The 23,422-nt window shown below is 40.6% G+C and overlaps 1 protein-coding gene across 2 annotated transcripts in view; it reads right to left on the bottom strand.

Moving 5' to 3' along the window:
- The window catches only part of vps8 (VPS8 subunit of CORVET complex), a 227,900-nt gene that overhangs the window by 188,313 nt on the left and 16,165 nt on the right, over positions 1–23,422 (bottom strand). For both annotated transcript variants that reach the window (XM_039657435.2, XM_089132237.1), the window contains exons 13-18: positions 20,019–20,099; positions 19,761–19,931; positions 18,746–18,820; positions 2,393–2,428; positions 2,224–2,314; positions 1,946–1,992 (exon numbers count right to left, since the gene is read on the bottom strand). In XM_039657435.2, coding sequence (XP_039513369.2) covers positions 1,946–1,992; positions 2,224–2,314; positions 2,393–2,428; positions 18,746–18,820; positions 19,761–19,931; positions 20,019–20,099 — 501 coding nt within the window. The remainder of the gene's footprint in view (positions 1–1,945; positions 1,993–2,223; positions 2,315–2,392; positions 2,429–18,745; positions 18,821–19,760; positions 19,932–20,018; positions 20,100–23,422) is intronic.

Raw genomic sequence — 23,422 nt, forward strand, 5'->3', positions numbered from 1 at the left:
CATAGCTGCCGGTGCAAAGGAGAGAGGAAAGTGGAGATGGAAACAGGGGGTTTCGGCAAGTGGCAATATTCACATTACTTTCAGTTTATTGCTCGAAAGGACAAAAATATTCGTGTGAAATGTAGGCTACTCTAATAAACCCTAATATTATTACTTGTGACATTGGAACAAAATATGTGGATATAAAAACATGTATAGGCTATAGAACTAAATGAACAATCGCTATTTTCTAATTTCACTAAACATTTCATTAAGTTTCGTTGACATTTTATAAAAAATGGATCTTAGGCTCATTTTGTAAACATAAATAACTGATTTACTGTAGATGCGCAAACTGGGTGCCGTTGCGGAGATGTAGGCTACATGCTCGGTGCAGTTTCGGCTTCTTAAATTCGTTCATCCTCGGATTCGGCACCGCGTGCGCTTTTACAAAAAAAGCCGTGCACTTCAAGTGAAATGGGGTCTTGTGCGACCGCCCACACCACAATGAAATAATTTTTGCTGCACGCAACATCACACTTGTGCGGACGCGTCGAGTATAAACAAGGCTCGGAAGTCTTGGATAACACAAAACGAAATGAATAGGATTGTTGCAGGGTTCATTGTAGAAGACATGCTTCCCCTGTCGACCATTAATCCCCCAGGTTTAGAAAAATGCATTGTTAATTAGGATTAAGAACTTTATGGCATAAAGTGACCTTTATTTTATTATTTTTCATTGACCTCTTATTTTTTTTTTTTTTTTTTTATTGCAATGAGTCGAATAAAAAGCAGGTTTTGTTCTCAGGAGAAGAGATTTATTCTCCCAAAGCCTGTTTTGACACTTGTGTGTCTAACTCCATTTAAAAAATTACCCCACCATAGCCTCCTTTATCCTGTTGTTTATGAATTTTACAGTGCGGCATACTTATTTGTGCAGACAGGGATATTGTTCTCTCATGCTATTTTGTATAAATATAGTACAATAAAGTGATGATAGGGCAAAAAGTGGTGATAGGCTATCATGTTCGTCCATGTATCTACACGGTAAATTAAGAAACGGGAAATGAAAGAAATAAGTAGTGAAGTTACTTCGATTCGAGTTACCTCGTTACGTTTTTGTTTTAAAACGCATACCTCCTGCTATGAATTTGGGTCTACACACCACTCTGGTGTTTTCGACCCTCGACAACTGGAAACGCTGCTGACCTTGTTTTAGTTTGAAAACGCAGGGGTTGCGTTTCATTGTAAATGGACCAAAACGGAGACTTTTGCAAATGAAGGCATGGCAGCCCACATTACACTACCAGAACAGTCTGGTCTGTTACTGTGTGTGTCCAGTGCCGCGGAGCAGAGCGGGCGTTTTCAATTAACTCCTATGGAAGTTGAGTTTCACACTCGCAAGCTTCCATAGGAATTTATTGAAAACGCTCGCTCTGCTCTGCTCTAGTGGACACGCACCGTAACAGACCAGAGCCATTTCTCTTAACAGGTCTGTACCAGTCCAGTCTCGATGGCCGTGTAAACAATAACATGGAGATGGAACAGCAGAAAGCTTTGCTGACCTTATTAGAAGCCATTATGCAGTTAAATTCTGCATTTTAGATAATACTGCTAATACTGCATCTGCCAACATGCACAAGAGGCAAGCTATTATTAGAGTAATTTATGAAAGCAAGCAATTGCTTACACTATGCACATGCCCAGTGTGCAGGAATGGTCGTGACATGAGTTTTTAGTCATGTAAAGTGGACGGAGATCTTTTCTGAAACGCAATGGAAAAGCTACTATGGACGACAATCGTTTTCATTTTCCGTTTTTAGCACGTTGTCGTGTAATCGTACCCGTGTCATTGTAATTTTATTTCTTTTCTTTTTTTTTTCATTTTTAACACCATTCCATCTTCTATGGCTATGTTCATGGTGAGACCAAGATTTCAGATTGTATCATTGTATTAACTCATTACCTTGTCCGCAACCACACCTTTTCTCTTAGCAGGGTCTGCAAATAAACCTGTAACATAAACGTATCACATTAGGTCTTAATTCCTATGAGTATTTTGTGATATAATTGAAGCATTCAAATCTGTTTTAACCCTAAATCTAATCAAACAGCATTCTTTTCTTCTTTTTTTGGTGGGAGACTTTTTAAAAAATCTTTTATGATCTTGGAAAAGAGGGCTGAAATGTGCAAGCATTTTCACAGAAATAAATAATAATAAATAAATAAATAAAATTTATTGACCTAACACAGCTTTGGCAGTGCCCTCGTGGAAGGACCAGGCCAGAGACAGAGCCTCCATGAACTTTTCCTGCTTCAACAGATGGTCCACACGCTGCAAAACATCAGAACGACTCCCATGATCACTAATGCTAATGTGATATCAGTGATGTGTTACAAAATAATGCCTTACCTCTCGCCAGTTCCTCAGGGTCATGATATGCACAGACTATAAAAAAAAATATATATATATTTATTAATCAACAAATCGGTAATACTTTAGAATATGGTTCCTTCGTTAATGAATAACTACACAAGAACGAATGAGTAACACAATATTAACAATCTAGTAACTATTATTAAGTAACAAGAAACTCTGATTAACGAACTAGTGAGTAATAGCGCACAGATGAAGTGGTAGTTCACTATTAACTAATCAATGATTAATACTTTGTGAATGCTTCCTAGAGAACTATTGAAAGTTTATTAAATATCTAGATCATGGGAAGATTGTGGGAACTAACTAGTAATGACTCAAGTGTTACTACATACTTCTAAAGAAATTTTCTAAAAGTAAACTAAAGTTCACCAAACATCTCAAACCCTTGAAATGACTTTAGTGTGTCACAAATCATGACTAGATCATGTAGTAACACTTGAGTCATTACTAGTTAGTTCCCATGATCTTCACTTTAGAATACGGATACAAATAATTAGTAATTCCCATAGAAGTATATAGTAACACTTTCATCTATACGCTATTACTTACTAATTCGATAATCAGAGTTTTTTTTTTGTTTTTTTTAAGTTAATAGTAGTTATTAGATATTTAATCAACTTTCAGTAGTTCTCTGGGAAGCATTCAAAAAGTAGTAGTTATTGATTAGTTATTAGTGAACTACCACTTCCTCTGTGCGCTACTTACTAGTTTGTTAATCAGAGTTTTTTGTTAGTTAATTACAGTTACTAGATTGTTAATATTGTGTTACTCATTGGCTCTTGTGTAGTTATTCATTCAAAAACTCTCTCATAACAGCATAAAATATTGATACAAGCCGTGATTATTTCAGCACCAGGAAACGGACGTCCAGTCACCCTTGTGTGTGTGTGTGTGTGTGTGTGTGTGTGAATGAGTTAAAAAACGTAGTTACGGTAGGCTACAAATAAAAAAAAAAATGTCAAGCTCTCTGAATGATTAATTAGCTGTTTAAACCACCTCATGTGAGTGTTTGCAATTAATTTTGCTGCGAGAAAGCTATAGCGCAGTGAACGGGGCTTGAGTGAGCTTGAGCGCGTTGTGAGTGAGGGCGCGGGTGCCAGATCCCGTGTTGTCAGGTCCACATAATGGAAAGGTGACAGTATCTGGACTTGTTTTTTGGATTAATGTCACAATTTAGGAAGTTATTAAAGTGGTTCGTAATAAATTAATCTTATTTCCAAAACACAAGCTTTGAACTTATTTCAGATTTTTATATAATTTCTTTGTTTTTGTTAGTTTTTGCTTGTTTTTCGTAGCAATATCTGGCAAAATTGTTCCGTCAGCATTAATAAAAAAAAAGCTTAGGCTGTAGACAAACTGTAATTTCTTTTAGGAAGAAACAAACGTAATGATCATCGTGACTTGTTAGAATCTGTAAGAAATGCAAAACACTATCAAAAATAATAGCATAATAGGAGATGTTTCAGAATGAAATATGCCAAATACTGTCCAGTAGGAACAAGGCAGAAGCTGTTTAGTTAACCTTTCACAAAGTCATCATAAAAACATTAATTGAAGCAGTGTTTCTAGTAGTCCACACCATTTCCGTCTTTCTTCTGTGGATTTCCTCAGCTCCTGATTGGTCAAGTTCAGATAGATCGACAAATCGGCTCATTCAACCGCACACACCTCATGAATGCAAGCCGATAGCTCCCGAACTTTTTAGACATGCTTAAAAATTATCGGGAGGTCGAGAGGTGCTCGGCTAGTATCTTTCTCGCACACGATACGAGCCGCGACATGTGAGCATAACCGATTTACACACGATTTCTCCCGAGTGAAAAAAATCATCTGCGAGCTTGTAAAACAGCAAAAAAAATAAAAATAAAAAAAATCGCACCATGTACGCCCGCCTTAACAAAGGAACCGTATTCTAAAGTGTTACCAACAAATCTAATACAGGGCTCAACACTAAGAGTAGCCTAATGACATGTGGCAGTGTAAGAGAGTTTTATTTAAGCCAAATGATAGAACTGTCATTTTGCGAATTGGATTTTTATATCTTGCAAACTTACTTAAACATTTGTTTTTCTGTATTAAATTAGACATTGTTATTTCAAATTGTGCTGATATAAGTAGTTGATATAGTAATGGTGAAATTTTAGACGAGTGATGCTTTTTGAGGGAGAAAACAGAAAAGAAATCTTTAAAATAATAAATATATACTGCTGTGGCAAGCAGGGTGGGGCCGAAATCCATGGGAACAGTGCGAGGCCGGTGGCACGAGTGTCACCAACAGTCACCACCGCGCCACATTGGTCTCGAGTCCCATGGAGGAGCTCTGGAAGGATAAAAGGAGTGACGACAGTGCAAGATGAGAGAGGATCAGGCCAGGACTTTAAGTTGTTTTGTTTTAGATTATGAGGCAGTCGCCTGTGAGGGGCTGCCGATTTACTTGCGTTTTGTTGTTTTTATTTTTGTGTTAAAATGTGCCGAAAAATGCCGCCTCCTCCTTCCCTAATTAACAAACTTTTTTAAAACTGCCAGTCAGTAAGATTTTTTTCTTATGAAATTAACTTTTGTTCAACAAGGATGCATTATCTTAATCAAAAGTGACAGTAAATACAAAAAGAAAAAGCCCCAATGATTTCTGAAGAATCATGTGACAATGAAGACTGGAGTAATGGTGCTGAAAATTTAGCTTGACAGGAGTAAACTTATATATTGAAAAATGAAATTATTTTACATTGGAATATTTGTAAATATCACCATTTTACTTGTATCTTTGACCAAATAAGAGCAGTCTTGGTGAACATAAGAGACTTTTTCAAAAACATTACACTTGACTCCAAACTTTTGATTGGTAGAATGAAAATATTACTAATCATAAATAAAAACTCTAGAATATTATACTTTTTCTCATACGCTGCTGAAATATTTATTATATTTATGAAAGGATAGTGAGAATATTGGTAATGCAGGTAAAAAACAGAAAAAGCAGGGGGGGGGAATGTCTGAGCCGAGTGATGTACATATATTTGCCATTTAGTAGTGGTAGAGCATGAAATTAGACTCATTCATAAAACTTGAGGTGTTTATTCAAGCACTGGGTGAACTATTAAATAAGCAGCACTTGGGTGAAGTGATACAGGGCACAAGAATTCATGTGACCTCCCAAAGCTAGCCCACTACCATGTCTAATGGATAACCCACGGGCAATTTTAATGCAATCCTTCTTCCTCATTCTCCCTCCAGCTGCCCCCCTCTCCTTCCATTTCTCTTCCCTTCCCTCACACTGGCTGCAGGTAACAGAAAGTTCAGCAAGGACATTGCAGAGAGCAGACCTCGATGAATATTCAGAGAATGCATGATGTGTGATTAGCATAATAGCACTTGATTGTCCCAGAGCTCAGTCAGAGAGGCACTGGAGGAGTAACTTACAGCCGAACACAAGCCACACAGCATGTGCAACCAGTCTCAGAGTTATTAAGATATCCTTGCCATTCTTATGTATCAATTACACAACTTTTACAAATGTAAAACAAACAAACAAAACAATATATATATGTATATATATATATATATATATATATATATATATATATATATATATATATAGCGAGAGAGAGAGAGAGAGAGAGTTCAGGGGCCGTATTCACAAAGAATTTTATCTTACCACTAGGAGTACTCCTAAATCGCACTAAAATATTATAGCTAGGAGTTTTCTCTTAAAAGTTATTCACAACGCCTTTCAGACCTACTCTTAGTAAGGAAAAATGACAACTCCTAAACTAAGAGCGAGTCTTCGTTGCTATGGATGACGTCAATTCTCATGCACAAGCTTCCTCGCAATGATCACGGTGATTGGTTGTTAGATGACAGTGTCAGGTGTGGTGGTGGTGAAAGGAGCAAGGACTCAGGTGCAGAGAAGATGGGTCTTTTAATGATAAAAACAAGACAAAAATGCAAACAAAACTACCCCGTAGGGGAAAAGACTTGATAACTTGACTTGATTTAACTTGACTTGACATCAAGTCAAACACATCAGGTACATACGACAATGAAACAGCACAGGACTGCAGACACAAGGAGAATTAATAGGGAGAACAAACAAAGGAGGTAACAAGAGAGGACAGGTGGGGCAAATAATCAATCAGGTAACGAGGGAGGACTGGAGGGGCAAATGAAACAGGTAACAAGATGGGAGGGGCTAGACAATAAACAGACTAGAAATAGACTAGACAGAAGTGACAGAACCCTGACAGTATCCCTCCTCAAAGGGACGCCACCTGACGTCTCAAAGGAGGAACACCAAAAAACAAGACAGGAACATGACTCACCAACAGAAAAACACAAGACGGGAAGCTCAAAACACAGACAAGGTAGGGAATTTGGGGAGCCAAGTCAGTGCCAACATGACAGTCCAGGAAGACTCTAGAAGGGACCAGGGAGGGACGGGAGGGTTGAGCCAGGGAGGCTCAGACGGGTCTGGAGTCCCAGCAGAGGGCCATGGCGGGACAGACCAAACGGGCTCCAGCAGATCAGGAATCCCAGAAGAAGGCCAGGATGGTGCTGGAGGGACAGACCATGCGGGCTCCAGCGGACCAGGAATCCCGGCAGAAGGCCCGGGCGGTGCTGGAGGGACAGACCAAGCGGGCTGCAGCGGATCAGAAATCCCAGCAGAAGGCCAGGGCGGTGCTGGAGGGACAGACCAGGCGGGCTCCAGCGGTGCAGGAGTCCCAACTGAGGGCCAGGGTATGTCATGCATGTCTGGATGGTTGACTGGGACCATTACTGGACCCGGGACAGGAGATGGAGCCTTCTTGTCCGAAGACACAAGCACGGCTGAGCTGGTGTGAACAGTCTCTGGATAGGGAGACTTGACATGAAACTCTGGCTCGGTAGACGTGATTTGAACAACTGTCTCAGGCTGGGCAGACGTGACGTGAACAACTGTCTCAGGCTGGGCAGACGTGACGTGAACAACTGTCTCAGGCTGTGCCTACATGGAGTCATCAACTGTCTCAGGCTGTGCAGACGTGACGTGAACAACTGTCTCGGGCTGTGCAGACATGACATGAACAACTGTCTCAGGCTGTGCAGACGTGACGTGAACAACTGTCTCAGGCTGTGCAGACATGACGTGAACAACAGTCTCAGGCTGTGCAGACATGACGTGAACAACTGTCTCAGGCTGTGCCTACATGACGTGAACAAATGTCTCAGGCTGTGCAGACGTGACGTGAACAACTGTCTCAGGCTGTGCAGACGTGATGTGAACAACTGTCTCAGGCTGTGCAGACATGACGTGAACAACTGTCTCAGGCTGTGCAGATATGACGTGAACAACTGTCTCAGGCTGTGCAGACGTGACTTGAACAACTGTCCCTGGCTGGGCAGACGCGACGTGAACAACAGTCTCTGGCTGACCGGCCACGATGAAATGAAACTCCAGAAGAGTGGTCTCCAGGAGCTTGAGTGGAGCTGGCATGACAGACAGCATGGGTGGAGCCGGCAGAGCAAGACACTCGGGCTTCTTTGGGGCACCCTTCATAGCCGTTTCTGTGAGAGCGGGCGGCTCTGGGACGACAGCAGGCTGCTCTGGGACAGTCTTCTTGGCCGTTACTGTGAGAGCCGGCGGCTCAGGGACGACAGCGGGCTGCTCAGGGATGACAGCAGGCTCTGGGTGGCAGACCGGTTCTGAGTCAAAAGCCCTGTGCATATTCAAGGCACGCAGGATAGCCAAAACATAACAGGTGAAGACAGCCCTCTTGGCCATGGCAGGACTGATGGTGGAAATGGGTGGCTCAGGAGAGGATGGAGTTAAGGTAGTAAGCAGGGAGGTATGTGTGGCCCAGACACACATAACAGCTGCAATATACAAGGAGAGAGCTGCATCTTCGACAGGACAGACAGAAAGAGCGAGCTGCTCAGGGATGGCCTCCATGGCCATAACAGGGAGCTCTGGCAGCACTGAACTTGGGAGCTCTAGGACCACAGGACCAGGTGAAACAGAGGAAGCCTTCCTTCTCCTCCTCTGCTTACGAGGCCAAGGCTGTGGGAAGTAACTTACCACCTCTGGGAGTGTTGCAGCCTTTTCTGTCACCTTAGGTGGCACTGCAGCCTCTTCGAACACCACTAGGAGTGCTGCAGCCTCTTTGGCCAACACTGGGGGTGCGACAGGGAGAGTAGACAACTCTGGGACCACCGGGATTGGGTCCCGCTGGAACACCGGACTAGGGATCACTGAAATTGGGTCCTCCTGGACCACCAGACTTGAGTGAGCAATAGGAGCCCTCCTCCTGCGCCTACAAGGGTGAGGTGATGTGGGGACAACCTCTGGGGAAACTGCAGCTTCTTTAGCCACACCTAGTGGGGCTGCAACAATCACAGGTGCCTCAGTATAGGGGGCAGATGAGGTGGACCCGTTCCTCCTCCTCCCTCTCCCCGAAGGAGTCATCGGAGGACTGGGGACCTGCCAGTCTGTGAGTTGAATGGGAGGTGGGCTAAGAGGCTGAAGACCACCCTCTTCCCCACGGTGGTATACAAAAACCCAAACTGCCAGAAAGACAATATCCCCAGCATTTCCATCTCCCAGGCGCTGACAGACTCATTCAGACCGCTGTTAAAAATGTCCTTAAGTGCCGTGTTGTTAATGTCGAGCCCCACCGCAGTGATGAAAAACTGGTGGGCAAACTCTTTAACTGTAGACCTCCCTTGACGAAGAGAGAGCTTGCCATAGCGTTCCTTCGTCTGACGAGTGGAGGGGCAAGGGCTGGGAGATGGGAACAAGGAACAAACCAGGTACATACAACAACGAAACAGCACAGGACTGCAGACACAAGGAGAATAAATAGGGAGAACAAACAAAGGAGGTAACAAGGGAGGACAGGTGGGGCAAATAATCAATAAGGTAACGAGGGAGGACTGGAGGAGCAAATGAAACAGGTAACAAGATGGGAGGGGCTAGACAATAAACAGGAGAGCACATGGCACAAGGAAACATAACATGAAAAGCCATGTGCTCACCAAACATAACTAACACAAGCACATGGCCAGTAAACCAATCACCAGCCATGTGCACACACAAAATGAGACATGAACACGCAGCTATTGAAAACACTCATAAGCCACGAGTTCACACAAAACATGACAAAAGCACACAGCTAGTGAAAACACAAGCTGCGTGCAGCACAAGACAATAACTACATGAAACAAGGCACAGACAAGACAAAACAGGAATGTCAGGGCTCTGTCACAAAACCAAGAAATAGACTAGACAGAAGTGACAGAACCCTGACAGACAGGGCCATCATGCGGAAAATAACACAGCAACAAATCATTGAATTTCGACATCTAGCCTAAATATGTCTGTGTCCTACACAACATAATGATAAATGAAAAAAAAAAGTAAATGTCGTCGAAATGCATAGGCTATATAATGACATGTTTGCGCAGGCCCCAGTAAAGTATAATTCTAAAAAGGCAGAGAGAGAAAATTCATGAATGAAATTATTCAAGGTAGCCTAAGGGCATGCAGTGTTCACATATCGCGTCTTTTGCGCACTCAAGTTCGTTATTTTAAATGTAGGCGCAGGGTATGCACACACGTTTTTTTCCAAGCACGTCCGTATGAGCGCACCGTAGGTTACGTGACAAGAACCAATCGGAGCGCAACCACCGGGAAAACGCGGCGAGCCTTGCATTTTTAGGCGGTATATGTGAATGGTGCCTAATACTAATGAAAACCTTCACTTGCCAAATAATGAAAAAACGACACTTGCATTAACACTTGCTTTAACTGACATTCTATTAGCCTAACTAGACTACTTAAAGCAAGGAAATGTTGCTTCTATTGAAGTAATGTAATAGTTGAATGACGGTGGGTTATGAACTCGCCAAAATGGACAAAATGGAAAGAAAGCCCAACTGGACGCAGGATCTGCTGCTGGCCCAGTTGGTGCTAGAAAAAAAAAACATAATAAAAGTGAAATTCGGCACTGGGATATCAAGCAAAACTAAGCGTGAGAGATGGGAGAGGATTTGTTTGCAGATGAATGCAGTATTCCCGCTTGTGTCGCGGACCCCGGACGACTGCGAGAGGCGCTACAATCCTTTGTGAATAGGTCTTAGTGAGTTAGGAGTCCTCTAGACTTCTTTTAAGCTGACCCAGACTTAGGTGCTACTTTTAGGGCTAAAATGCTTTGTGAATTAGTGAAAAAAATTAGTAAAAAAAATGAGGAGTCCTATAGTTAGGAGTGACACGCCCATTATTTTTAGGAGTTGCTCCTAAATTAGCCAGTTAGGAGCTACTTTTAGCCTTAAAATTCTTTGTGAATATGGCCCCAGATGTAGACCTAAAAAAGAAATATAATAAAGCTAAATCTTCCTAACCAATACATGACAAGTTTCAGTGTCTTTGGCAAGGAAAATCTTGAGGATCAAGTTAAGCAGGGACAACACACTGAGTGTCATGGCGACTGGCATAATCCCTTATAATCTAGTTCAGGGGCCATATTCACAAAGAATTTTAAGGCTAAAAGTAGCTCCTAACTGGCGAATTTAGGAGCACCTCCTAAAAATAATGGGCGTGTCACTCCTAACTTTAGGACTCCTCATTTTTTTTCACGAAGAGTAATTCACGAAGCATTTTAGCCCTAAAAGTAGCACCTAAAGCCGCTTTCCGACCAAGTAGTTACAGGAACTTATAGGAACTGTCCACTTCTAAACAGTTCTAAGAACTACTCTCCCCCAAACTCGGTTTTTCTGCTTGCGTTCGCACTGGCCAAGTGGCCATAGGAACTGGTAGGAGGGGTAACGCAAGCACGGCGACGGTCTTTAGCGTCATCACTAGACATAGCGCGACCACATACAACAACAACAAACCAGCATGGAGGAGGCTATTGCAATGTTCCTGTTCTGCCTTGCCGGGACCTTAATAATGGAGAACGACCGGCGGCGTTTAAAGATTATGCTTGAGTTCTGTAAAGAGAAACACAGAAGACAAAGGCTCCAGCGTAATATGATATTAAGTAATATGATGGAAGAAGATAAAAAAGCAGAGCGCAGGAGGCGAACAAAACGACGGGTAAGTTTAGCTAGCATTAGCAATTAGCTGGTTGAATGCGTTATGTTTGTCTTAATCCTCGTTGTAATGTTTTGCAAAAACACACAGCATATGGCAGACAGCGCGCTACAAGTTCCGTGTTGACAGTGGGCATGACTTATAAGTTGAACCAATCAACGTAGACCTAGGGAAAGGGAACTAAAAAAAGTCCTCACTAGGTACTGAAAGAGTTATAGGAACTATGGTCTGAGGAACTAAAAAAAAAAATCCCCAATATAGTCTGGTCGGAACACAAGAAAAAAAGGGTTATAGGAACGTTAGGTTCTAGGAACTGCAAAAGTCCCTCCGGTCGGAAAGTGGCTTAAGTCTGAGACAGCTTAAAAAAAGTCGAGAGGACTACTAACTCACTAAGACCTATTCACAAAGGATTGCAGCGCACACCAGCGCCTCTCACAGTTGTCCGGGGTCCGCGAAACAAGCGGGAATGCTGCATTGATCTGCAAACAAATCCTCTTCCATGTCAAGTTTTGCTTGATATCAATTGTGCTCTTTTTTGCAATAAAATGATATCTATGAAAAATTCCAGTCAGGATTCAGACCGCGTCATAGTACAGAAACTGTGCTAGTTAAAATTACAAATGATTTACTTTTAGCTTCTTACCAAGGCTGTATCTCAATACTAGTTCTACTTGATCTTAGCGCTGCGTTCGACACTATAGATCATAAAATACTCTTGGATCGACTACAAAACTACACTGGTGCTCAGGGACAGGCATTAAGCTGGTTTAGATCATACTTATCGGACCGTTATCATTTTCTCTGTTTAAATGGGGAAAAATCAAAGTGTTAGGCCCTCTACTATTCTCAATATATATGCTGCCACTTGGTAATATTATAAGAAAACATGGAATTAATTTCCACTGTTATGCTGACGACACTCAATTATATATTTCATCACGACCAGATGAAAACACTAACTCATCTAAATTGACAGAGTGTCTCAAACATATAAAATGCTGGATGACGAGTAATTTCCTGCTATTAAATTCAGATAAAACGGAGGTATTACTTATTGGTCCAAAAAACTACTCACAAAACCTCTCACAATACAACTTTAATATAGACGGATGTCCTGTTACTTTATCCATTAAAAGACCTGGGTGTTATACTAGACTGCAACTTGTCTTTCGAAAATCATATTTCATATGTTACAAGAACATCCTTTTTCCACCTTAGAAACATTGCTAAGCTACGTAACATGCTATCTGTTTCTGATGCAGAAAAGTTAGTTCATGCATTCATGACCTCGAGACCAGACTACTGTAATGCTTTATTAGCCGGTTGTCCTGCATCCTCAATAAACAAGCTACAGTTAGTACAAAATGCAGCTGCTAGAGTTCTTACTAGGTCAAGAAAATATGATCATATAACACCGATTTTATCATCTCTACAATGGTTACCTATTAAGTTCCGGATCAACTACAAAGTACTACTACTGGCCTATAAAGCCCTAAATGGTTTAGCTCCTATGTACTTATGGACCTTCTTTCGCCCTACAATCCAGCGCGTTCCTTAAGATCACTAAATTCGAGGCTTCTGGTCATTCCTAGGATATCTAAGTCCAGTAAATGAGGGAGGGCGTTCTCACATTTAGCTCCAAAACTCTGGAATAGCCTTCCCGATACGGTCCGAGGCTCTGACTCGCTGACACAGTTTAAAACTAGATTAAAGATGCATCTCTTTAGTCAAGCATTCACATAATGCTTACCTTTTAGTCCTCTGTTATGCCATACGGAACCGTTTGCCACTGAAACTGCTTAACGCACCAGTGGGGCTCGACAGCCTTTTAGACAAACGGGTCGGCGCGTATGGTTGGGTTGCGGAGAGTTCGGGTTGCGGAAGTTTGTGACATAGTGGTTTTCTAACACCGACTGCCGTATAATGGAAATCATTATGAACATCAGCTATGCTAATTATTTCCTATCTGCCTTTCTGCTGTTATCTCGGGACGCGTTCGTCAGGTCCAGTTTTGTATCCAGCCTCTCACAGGGATTTCGGATGCCCCAACGCCTGTGATGAGAAGACCAACGCCTGTGAAGAGAAGACTCAACGCCGGCGATATGTTATGGCGCCGTTTTATATATAAACAATATTTATATATAAACAATATGAATGTTAGCCAGAGGAGAACTGGCCCCCGACTGAGCCTGGGTTCTCCCAAGGTTTTTTTCTCCATCCAATCTGATGGAGTTTTGGTTCCTTGCCACTGTTGCCTTGCTTTTGGCCTGCTTAGTTGGGGATATTTAATATTTAACAATATTATTGATCTGTGTTGTACTACTTTCATGTTATCACTGTGAAGCTGCTTTGATACAATCTGTTTTGTGAAAAGCGCTATATAAATAAATGTGACTTGACTTGACTATCCCAGTGCCGAATTTCACTTTCATTATTTTTTAGTTTTTTTTCTAGCACCAACTGGGTCAGCAGCAGTAACTGATCCTGCGTCTAGTTGGGGTTTCTTTTCCATTTTGGCGAGTTCATAATCCGCCGTCATTCAACTATTACATTAGTTCAATAGGAGCAACATTTCATTGCTTTAAGTAGTCTAGTTAGGCTAATAGAATGTCAGTTAAAGCAAGTGTTAATGCAAGTGTCGTTTTTTCATTATTAGGCAAGTGGTGGTTTTCATTAGGGTATTAGGCACCATTCACATATAGCGCCTAAAAACGCAAGGCGCCGCATTCTCCCTTTTCCAAAGTGCTAGGGCGGTTGCGCTCCGGTTGGTTCTTGTCACGTGACCAACGGTGCGCTCCATATGGACGCGCTTGGAAAAAACGGTGCTCACACCTACATTTAAAATAACGAACCTCAGCGCGCAAAAGACGCGATATGTGAACGCTGCATGCCCTTAGGCTACCTTGAATAATTTCATTCATGACTATCTCTGCCTTTTTAGAATTACACTTCACTGGGGCCTGCACAAACATGTCATTATAGCCTATGAATTTTGATGACATTACTTTTTTTTCTTATTATTAATTTGTGTAGGACACAGACATATTTAGACGTTGTAATTCCATGATTTGTTGCTGTGTTATGTTCCGCATGATGGCCCTGTCATCTAACAACCAATCATTGCGAGGAAGCTCGTGCATGAGAATAGACGTCATCGATAGCAACGAAGACTCACTCTTAGTTTAGGAGTTGTCATTTTTCCTTACTAAGAGTAGGTTTGAAAGGCGTTGTGAATAATTTTTAAGAGGAAACTCCTAGCTAAAATATTTTAGTGCAATTTAGGAGTACTTCTACTGGTAAGATAATTTTTTTTGTGAATACAGCCCCAGATCAAAACATTTAATTAGTTTAAAGGAACACTCTGACTTTTTGGGACTTTGGCTTATTCAGAGTTAGATAAGTCCATACATACCTTTTTCTTCTCCGTGCGTGCTGTAACTCTGTCTGAAGCACCCACTGCTAGCCTAGCTTAGCACAAAGACTGGATGTAAATGGTTGCAGCTAGCATACTAATACTCCAACTCTATAATCACAAATAAGTGACAAAATAATGCAAACATTTTCCTATTTACATGTTGTGATTTGTATAGTCACAGAGTGTACAAATAACAAGGTCATATAAGACACAGCCATCATTTAACCGTATATATACTGGGAAATATATTCTCAGAAGGCGAAGCCCTGCTACTTGGGCAGAGTGATAACCGCAGCACCGAGATGCACCGTGGTTAGGAGCAGAGAGTTCGCTCAGAGTTGGAGTAATAGAGTCAGCAATTCAGCAAGTAAGAGAGTCAGCTTAGTTACTGTTGCTACATCCGTCAAACTTCATCTGCGCTCTGCATGGCTTATGCTGTAACATCTCTTCCTGCTGAAATGTTATCAAACTTTTATAAAGCACTAAAAGCAGCAAATAAAGTGTCCGATAGAAGTAGGCAAAAGGGGCTGCAATATGCATTCGAAGGCTATATTCAAGACATACAGGTGAAATGCAAGAAACAACAAGGCATCCAAATTAGAGGCAAAAGCATAACGTTACCGGTCACAGTCAAAAAATGAACCACCGCATTTCCTACTAATCGAGACGGAGGCTGGGACTAACAATATCAGGGAGCAACACTGCTCATTCAAAGCTGGGTAGGTCTCTATTCACTTCTATAATCGTTATTACAAAGCAAACGGACTACACGAGTATAACGTTGTTAGCAGCGTGTGCTAGCGTATCAACAACCGGTATGAGAACCGAAATCATAACCTAAAACATTATAAAACAGTCTAACTAGTATAACTTCACACTCACAGTAAGGTTAGAAGTAAAAAAAAGATGTGCTTGTTGATCTTTGCGGGGTTTAGCTGTCTGAGGACATCCACACAGTTTAATCCAAACACGACACTTGTCAGGATTTTACTTCGGTTTTGGGAAGGGAAAAAACAGATACCCCCCTCCAACCAGAAACGCGTATCTGTGTTACAAATGCCCGAGGCACAACGTTTAACCATATTTTGGATAAAACTACAACGGTAATAGCCTGCCGAGACCAAAAATATGAGACGCCTGTGTTGAAAGTCAATGGAGCGCTATGAAAAAGTGCACGACCTCTGTGGGAGCTCGTTCTTGGCTGCGCTGTGATTGGTCAATCTACATTCTAGGGCGTGGCTTAGCCAAAGATGAATTACTAGAATGTAAAAGCATAGTTTACAATCATGGGTGTTAGTTGTATTGTAGCTGCAACAATAAACAGGGGAGAACGGGTAATACCATGATTTTTCATAGAATTCCAACCAAAAACATCCTGACTAATAAATATCACAGAACATGAAAAAAGAATTACTACAGTAATTTATATATTTTAAATGCAACTTATTACAGCTGAACCAAATGTATTCAACAGCATAGAATTATATACTGTAATATAATTGCATTACAATAGGCTAGAATATGGGGAAAGCACAAGGCAATTCTAACATTATAGGGACTGCTAATGTCGCATATTTTGCCCGCCCAAGTTTGTTATTTCATATAAATTACTGTAATAATAATTCTTTATTCATATTCTGTGATATTTATTAGTCAGAATGCGTTTTTGGTAAAAATTATATGAAAAATCATGGTATATTACCCGGTCTCCCCTGTTTATTGTTGCAGCTACAATACAACTAACACCCATGATTGTAAACTATGCTTTTACATTCTAGTAATTGCCGACTCTACAACTCCAACTCTGAGCGAACTCTCTGCTCCTAACCACGGTGCATCTCGATGCTGCGGTTATCAATCTGCCCAAGTAGCAGGGCTTCGCCTTCTGAGAATATAGTTCCCAATATTTATATGGTTAAATGATGGCTGTGTCTCATATGACCTTGTTATTTGTACATTCTGTGACTATACAAATCACAACATGTAAATAGGAAAATGTTTGCGTTATTGTGTCACTTATTTGAGATTAGTATGCTAGCTGCAACCATTTACATCGAGTCTTTCTGCTAAGCTAGGCTAGTGGTGGGTGCGTCAAACAGACTTATAGCAAGCACGGAGATGAAAAAAGGTATGTATGGACTTATCTAACTCTGGGGGATAAGGTGAATAGGCTAAAGTCCCAAAAAGTCGGAGTGTTCCTTCAATATGTGCATCAAATCAGCTAAAGACGGAATTTCCAATATCCAGTTTTTCAAATGATTTTCCCAACACTTTTCTCAGCAAGTTTTTACATTTGAAAAGAAGTCACCTCTCCTCCATTCTTAATCGAGGACCACAGAGAGAGGCCAAAAGAGATCATTGTATTTTTAAATGGAAACCAGTTAATAATAAAATTACATTGATACAAAATACATTACTCTTTCAGTTCTCCTGTCCCAAAAGGCTCTTATGAGGGAAAGAAAAGTCACGTGATGACTGCTACTATGCCAGATTCCACATCCTTATTCTTGCAGTTGTCAAATTAAATACAGATTTAGAGCTAAGTGCATGCATTTATTTAAAGATGTGGCTGCCTACAGCATAGTGAACTCTTTTTTTTTTTCACATTATTAACTAGCTTTTCATTTGGTTATTAGTAGTTTCTATTTGGAAAGGAGGATACAAAACACTGCAGCAAAACGTCAAGCATTTATTTCAATTGAATTGTAAATTAATTTAAACAAATATTTCAGAAATATTGATTGAACATATATCAAATTGTAATTGGCAATTGGTGGAGACAATGGACTCTATGCATTGCTCCTTCTGCATTTAGGGGCTGTTTACACCTGGCCACTTCATGCGTTCTCAGATCGGATAGCTATCGGATTTCTCAAAACGATTCCATTTACACCTGGTCACATAAATGTGTTTTTGCAAGACGGATATAAATCCGATCTTCACTTCCTGTGCTATAGATTTAATGAAGTGTTAATTAACAGATATGAGCTGAATTTTATTGATCATCGGCTAATTTCAAAATCAGCAAAGACTATAAGAGAGCGACAACAGAACTGGTAAGATCATTTCAATTCTTTACTTTTAATGAAGATTAATCATCTGCGTCTTACTTTCATTTTGATTTGCGATAGATTGCGGCGCGTTGGCTTGATAGGCGTTCAGCTACTCATCTGAGGTGATGCGTGTCGCAGTAGCATCGTCATATCTGACTAAAATAACATGACATATAGCCTATAACTCGCTCTCACACGTTTATTTTTTTAGCATTTTTGGGAGGAGTAAAATTTACATATGTGGTTTCAACAACCAGATGCATTTACACATGTCCAGTTTCATCTGGAATGCGGCCCAGACCACCTTCTGATGTGGTTTAAGTGATCGGATTCAAATCTGTCTCAAATGTGTTTCGGGGGGCATTTACACCTGGTCTTTTCACGATCGGATAGCAATCCGATCACAGAAAATGCATGAAGTGGCCAGGTGTAAAGTGGCCCTTAGCCTCAGTATCCACCGCAACATCCGTTGCAATGAAGTGTATCAAAATTCTGAGAAATTTCCGGACAAAATTTAACTCTCACGACAACAGGATAAAACAAAGTAAAGGTATTTAAAGTTTCTGGAATGCATATAAACTATGCTATGTTTTAAAATAGTGCTAAAATGTTTTGTTTTACAATAATTATATTATTAGTTGTGATTGCTAGTTATTAGCAATATGACAGTTATGATAGTTTGCTAGTACCTATGGGAAAATACTAATTGCGTAGAACTGAAATTTTAGCAGAAATACGTAGGCAGTAGGCCATTCTTATGTGTTTGTGTTTAGTGTTATTATGAGTGGCTTTACCTTTGTTCCCAGATACATAATCTGCCCTGCATAGCTGCAAACAGACTGGTAACATGTCTTCTCTCCAACTAGTGCCTGAAGATGCACATAGGAATAGTGATTTAATGTCTTCACCACTATATACAAACAACAAAAACTCATTAGTCTCTATATGCCAAACACAAACAGTAGAGGAACTATAGAAAGAAACTTCACATCTCATAAATTGGGTTCTTCATGCGTTTCTGAACCTAATGACCCATATGAATCTAAAATCTCTGCTCTCAGCTGGTCTCTCAACCTGGTCTCAGCCTAAAGTATATTGTGTATCATATGTAAATTGTAGACTGCTGGGCTCAAATTAACCTTCATATCTACATGAAACTTCAAGGACAGAATAAGGCAGTAGGATTAGTTAAAAATCCCATTCATTTCCTCCATTGAAATATATGAGGGTCTAAAGAGTAATCTTCCTTGAGCCAACAATCAAAAGGGTTACCATGGAAATGAGAAATGCAGCAAAAAGTGCACTGGCATACAACTTCCATTAAGCAATGTGAATAGACATAGTACAATTATAATTGAAATTTCACAACAAACTTAAATAATTTTACTTGAGTATGAATATGAACTTGAATTCATATTTTTATTTAATTTTATATGATGTTGTCTTTTTATTATTATTATTATTATTTAATATTTAGCTTTAATTTGTTTTATTTCAGTTTTACTAATTGTATTGTTAATTTATTGCAAAGGGGTTATGTTTTATTTTACTAAAGCTTTACTTCAAATGACAAAAATAATTTATAATGGTTCTTAATGCGTTTTTGATCCAATGACATGATTCACATAGTTTTGTTGTTTCTTTAGGTATAGCGAACAAATACTTTTTCTCCCATTCTTAAATACTTTTATGCTTTAAATTAAACAAAGCTCGCGTAAAAACAGAGCATTTGCTGTTGCACATTATAAGCTACAACATGCACCAGACCAAATGGTGAAAGTTTTGGCATGTCATCATCCTGGTTCTTACCAGTGCTTGGCTGACATTTCCACCGGTAGCGAGGGATTTAAAATGGCAGCTGTTGTAAACCAGTTGCAGCTCAGCCATGTCCACTGTTTCCAGCTCCTCCTGACTGGGCCGATCCACCACTCGCAGCTTCTCTGTGCTGTCCATTAACACAAGCGTACGGGGGTTTATCCACTGCCAATAGACAAGAGAAAACATGAAACTGCACGTTGCCATAAAAGTAATCAAACTCAAATGAAGGTTAGTCAGGGTCCGACTCACGCTCAGATTGATGAGGTCACAGTTGAGTTGGAGCTGTCTCTGTTTGATGACATGGATGGTGCCAGACTCATCTTTTTTAACCTGTGCACCAAAACAATAGATTGGGTTGATTATTGTATGACCTCAGTTCGGACCAAGGGGTCAAGGTTTGATTGATTAGCATGGCCCAGTTAGTCCATGCAGTAAGATGTTGTAGCTACACCATCAGGTTTCAAAAAGCACTGTTCGCCATTGACGCCCAAGTATGCATATATTGGCCTTTTTTTTGTTGTTATTACTTATTTTATAATCAATATCATCATTTATTTATTAATCAATTGTATTTTGCTATTCTGTTTAAAATTAAATTTACACAAATAGACTACAGGTTTTCTATGCTTTTTTTTTTTCCGGATTGCACAATTTGAACAAAAATGTCTGAACAAAAATGTCTGAACCCTACTCCGAGACACAGCGGATCATAAGCTTCTCATGTGTAAAAGTACATAGTGCCTCTCTCCATACTGTAACACAGCACATATATTTATTTAATTAAATCACAGTCTTTGCAGTTTGATAATCTCAACAAGCCATATTGTGATTTCAGTTAATTTGATTAATCGTACACCCCTAATCTAAAGGCCAATTTATACTTCTGTGTAGGGTGTGCGCAATAGGTACGGCGTAGCATACGCACAGACGCGTCCCATTGCGCGTACCCTTCGCCGTCGCCTGACGCGCACCTCCTCAAAAATGTAACTACACGTCGCGACGACGCGGACCGCAAGATCGGTGATTGGTCGGCTTGGTAGCATCGCATTTCCTTCTACGCATTTCCGCACGTACCTTCTCACGCATTTCCATCACTGTCTATGATTTCCACACGTACCATCTCCTCCGACGTCTTCTTTTATTTCTGCCTTTCAGTTTTAGTAATTTCACTAAAGTGAACTGTTTTTCCACCTCAATAAGCTCCAACTCCAACATGATCCACTCTCTTTCAATCGCTATTGCTTGTAGTACCCTAACCGCGAGGAATCTAAACACAGTGGAACATTAAAACTCTCCACCGCCAACTAGCGTTTCGGAGCAGTACTGCAGAGCAACAAGACCTGAACGCAGAAGTATAAATGCTCATAACGGCGTTGCCTACGTGCGTAGCCAACGCCGCACATTACGGCGTACCCTCGACGCAGAAGTATAAATTGGCCTTAAGGCTCAGGTAATTTGGTCCTAAAAATCCTTGTGTGCCAATCAGCAAAAGTTTCTCCATATACAGTATATATATATATATATATATATATATATATATATATATATATGAGCCAAAACATTATGACCAGTCACAGGTGAAGTGGATACTGTTGATCATATCCTAACAAAGCCACATATTAGGGTCTGTGTAGTTTAGATGGTAAAGTAACAATCAGTTCTCCTAATCCACATGTTGGATGCAGGGGAAATGGGCAGGAATACACATCTGAGCAACTTTGACAAGGCCCAAATTGTTATGACAAGGCAACTAGATCAGAGAATCTTTGAAAAATGAAGGCTAGCTCCAGGTTGCTCTTGGTCAGCAGTGGTGAGAATTTACCAAGAGTGGTCTGAAAGGGACAAACCACAACAGGCCCACCGATGCCTGAAAGCACCTACAATGGGCATGCGGGCATCGGAACAGGACCTTGGAGAAGTGGAAGGTTATCTGGTCTAAAGAGTCAACTTAATCAAATTAATCTCTCATGGGATTAATTCACATGGATTCAACACTCCAAAAGTTCTGGAGCCCACATTCCAGATTCACGGAACGGCGCCAAGGGTCTGCTTTGGGGGATAATAAACCCCCCCTCAAGAGACTTTTTATGGTCCTGCAGACCAACAGAATGCCACAGAAAGGGGTACTCCTTTGATCCCCTGACAAAGATGTTCCACAGAACATCTTTCCTCTTCCCCCACAAGTTGACACCTCACTGTGAGATCTCCCACATAAAATCAAACTCACTTCAGAACCATTTTCAATGAACTTCTACTCAAACATTTAATTATGTTTGCTAATGTCCCTGCAAAATATGTGTGTGTGGATATTATGCGTTCTACAATGTGTTTGTAGTCTGTTAATGCTTAGATTACATATTAATCATGTAATTGTTGCCAACTATTAACTCTTGTAATTTTTATACAACCATTAGAAGTGTGAATGCCTCGTTTACTCTCAAACGAATCGTATTCTCTTGATTCAAAAAATGGCTTGATTGAAATCTGTGTAAAATGCTTTGTTTTATGATTATAATATATAAGGTTTAAACTATGGTCTCTTGTCTCTCTGCTAAGTGCTGGAGACCAGCTCACAGACCATGCATAAATTATGATAAGAAGTAGATCCACCTCCTAAAATCATGCCATTATGTCATTGGCCAGAAGTTTCTGGGAGGTTGGACTAAAGTCTAAGTTAAAGATTTGAACAAATCACCTCATGTTCAGATTTTTGCTCGTGTTCAGTTTTCTGTTCGACCCATTTGAGTTCGTTCAGTTCTGTAACCGTTAAGTTCGTGCCTCTCTCTAAAACCAGCAAGAGAGTGTTCTGCTCTTGCTTCTCTCTGAAACAAAGAGCGTGTGTGCATGCTTCTACATCGACTAGACCAAATTCGACCAGCAGACGAATAACCCCTCAAGATCAGGGTTACAATTCAGCTCATTCAAGCCATCCAACTCGCCTTACTTTCATTTCTTTCCTTTATTGTCTTTTCCGTAAGAGTCTCGTTTCAAAGTTAAGTTTGCTGCAAAGCTTCGTTTCAAACAGCTCTCCGCAACGTGCTTCGAAGCATAAAGACTCTCATTTGCCTGCCAACCACACGTGATCGGCAGCTCCAAACATCCCTCCAGGCACTTCAAAGACAACCAGCCACGAGGACCCGAGACACCCCCCTTCTATGAAGCAGACAAAGGGAACTCCCAAAGCCACGCATTAACTTGCAAGTAACCCTTCAGACTCTAACTGAACTGATGCTTTAATGTAAATTGAATAACCAAGTTTCGTAAACCTCTAAGAAACGAAGGTTTAAATTAACGCTTGGTGGTCCTTTCAGGTCATGTCTTGCGTGCATATAGAAAGTTGAAACTTTCTCTCTCACTCTTTCCAACTCACTCTTCCCTCTCCGTGACTGTATGAATGTGTGTGATTTTGCTTAGACCTTAGTTTTGTGTTTAGAATAGCTAATAAAGTCTTCCATGTATTTGAAAAGATAATTGCCTTGTGTTGTGTTTGCACATTTAATGTCTTGTACTGTTCGATCTAAAGTTACCTTGCTAAGACATAGTGTTTCACTATAGATTTGGTATTTATATCCTTGCAAAGGTTATAATTATGGCCCGTTCAAATGAATTCTAAGCGAGTCATTTGCTTGGTTCAGTGATTCGGTTCCATAGAT

The sequence above is a fragment of the Pimephales promelas genome, chromosome 6, assembly GCF_988280905.1.
Source record: "Pimephales promelas chromosome 6, fPimPro1.hap1.1, whole genome shotgun sequence".
Lineage (NCBI taxonomy): Eukaryota > Metazoa > Chordata > Actinopteri > Cypriniformes > Leuciscidae > Pimephales > Pimephales promelas.